The 1178-nt window shown below is 39.5% G+C and overlaps 1 protein-coding gene across 1 annotated transcript in view; it reads left to right on the forward strand.

Annotated features, from left to right (window-relative positions):
• LOC128483066 (multiple coagulation factor deficiency protein 2 homolog) overlaps window positions 1–884 on the forward strand; it is a 13336-nt gene extending 12452 nt beyond the window's left edge. Inside the window, exon 4 of the mRNA XM_053459108.1 lies at window positions 646–884. Coding sequence (XP_053315083.1) covers window positions 646–800 — 155 coding nt within the window. The 3' untranslated portion in view covers window positions 801–884. The remainder of the gene's footprint in view (window positions 1–645) is intronic.
• Window positions 885–1178: the final 294 nt, after the last annotated feature.

Here is a 1178-nt window from a genome sequence, read left to right on the forward strand (position 1 = left end):
GTAGAGCTAATTCCTAGCATCGAAGAACCAGCAATGGTTGCAAAATGCCGTATTAAGGCCGACAATAGATTTCTTTCATTATATTTCATACATAATACACAAAGCAAACGCACAAACATTTTAACATGCGTTATAGATAAAAAATCCAATGAGCAACCAAGAATCCTGTTGGCAATGGATCAAACAGATAAACAGATAAACCAGTGGCATCTTTGAATGTCAGCTCACCAATGTAACCATACATCACAGAGGGGGGACTCCAGCCATTAAATCATAATGGTCTTTAACCAAAATAACCACCAATTTAACCACATTTAAATGTCTTGTGGCCGTGAAACGGTTTGGTGTTTATCAGTCTTATCTCCCTTTACTGGATAATGTATTTTTTATACCATTTGTACCTTTATTTTGAACTCCCAAACCCAAGTTCACTGCCTTAGCGATGTCATTTAACAAATAACGCTATCTTTGGCTTTCAGGTGGCAGCTCCACCAATATAGCTTTCACTGCATCAGCAGACCTAAGATCTTAGAAAAATTAGGTGTGCATGGGTGTTTAGTGAAAAACCCTATAATTTAGTTTTTTTTTTATGATGCATTACTGCTTGCTTCATGTTCTCAAAACTCTAATTGTATATAAATGCAGAAATGACGGACGAAGTTCTTGAAGAGGATGATCTGGACAAAGACGGCTTTTTGTCTTACGTGGAGTACATGCACTCTCAAAAACGTACTGCAAGTCCCACCACCATTCTGGATAAGAATGCAAAGGACAAAAACGGTTCCAAGAAGAGCACCTGACATGTATATAGGCATTTGTATTAGACCTATCCATCTATATAAGCATTTCTATTATGTTAATAAAAGCCGTTTCTATGTGAGTAATCTCTTTTTTGGGTGGTTGATTTACAAAGATAGATGCATAAGATTTACAGCAAAATAAAATACACCTTAATGCTCGGCAAGAAACAAAACTATGGGCAGCATGGGTAAAACAGGGCAGTAAATGCACAGTAGGTACAGTCCAAGTAGTGAAGGCAGCTCAAACAGGTGCGGGTAGGTGAGGGCTGGCACCTTCTGGCCCAAGAGGCAGGTAAAACCAAGTGGCCCCATCGTCCCCTTGCTCCCTGGGAACACACACGCACCGCACCCATATTTACACTCCTTACATTTGCAAAT

Source organism: Spea bombifrons, chromosome 3 (genome assembly GCF_027358695.1).
Source record: "Spea bombifrons isolate aSpeBom1 chromosome 3, aSpeBom1.2.pri, whole genome shotgun sequence".
NCBI classification, from domain to species: Eukaryota; Metazoa; Chordata; class Amphibia; order Anura; family Pelobatidae; genus Spea; species Spea bombifrons.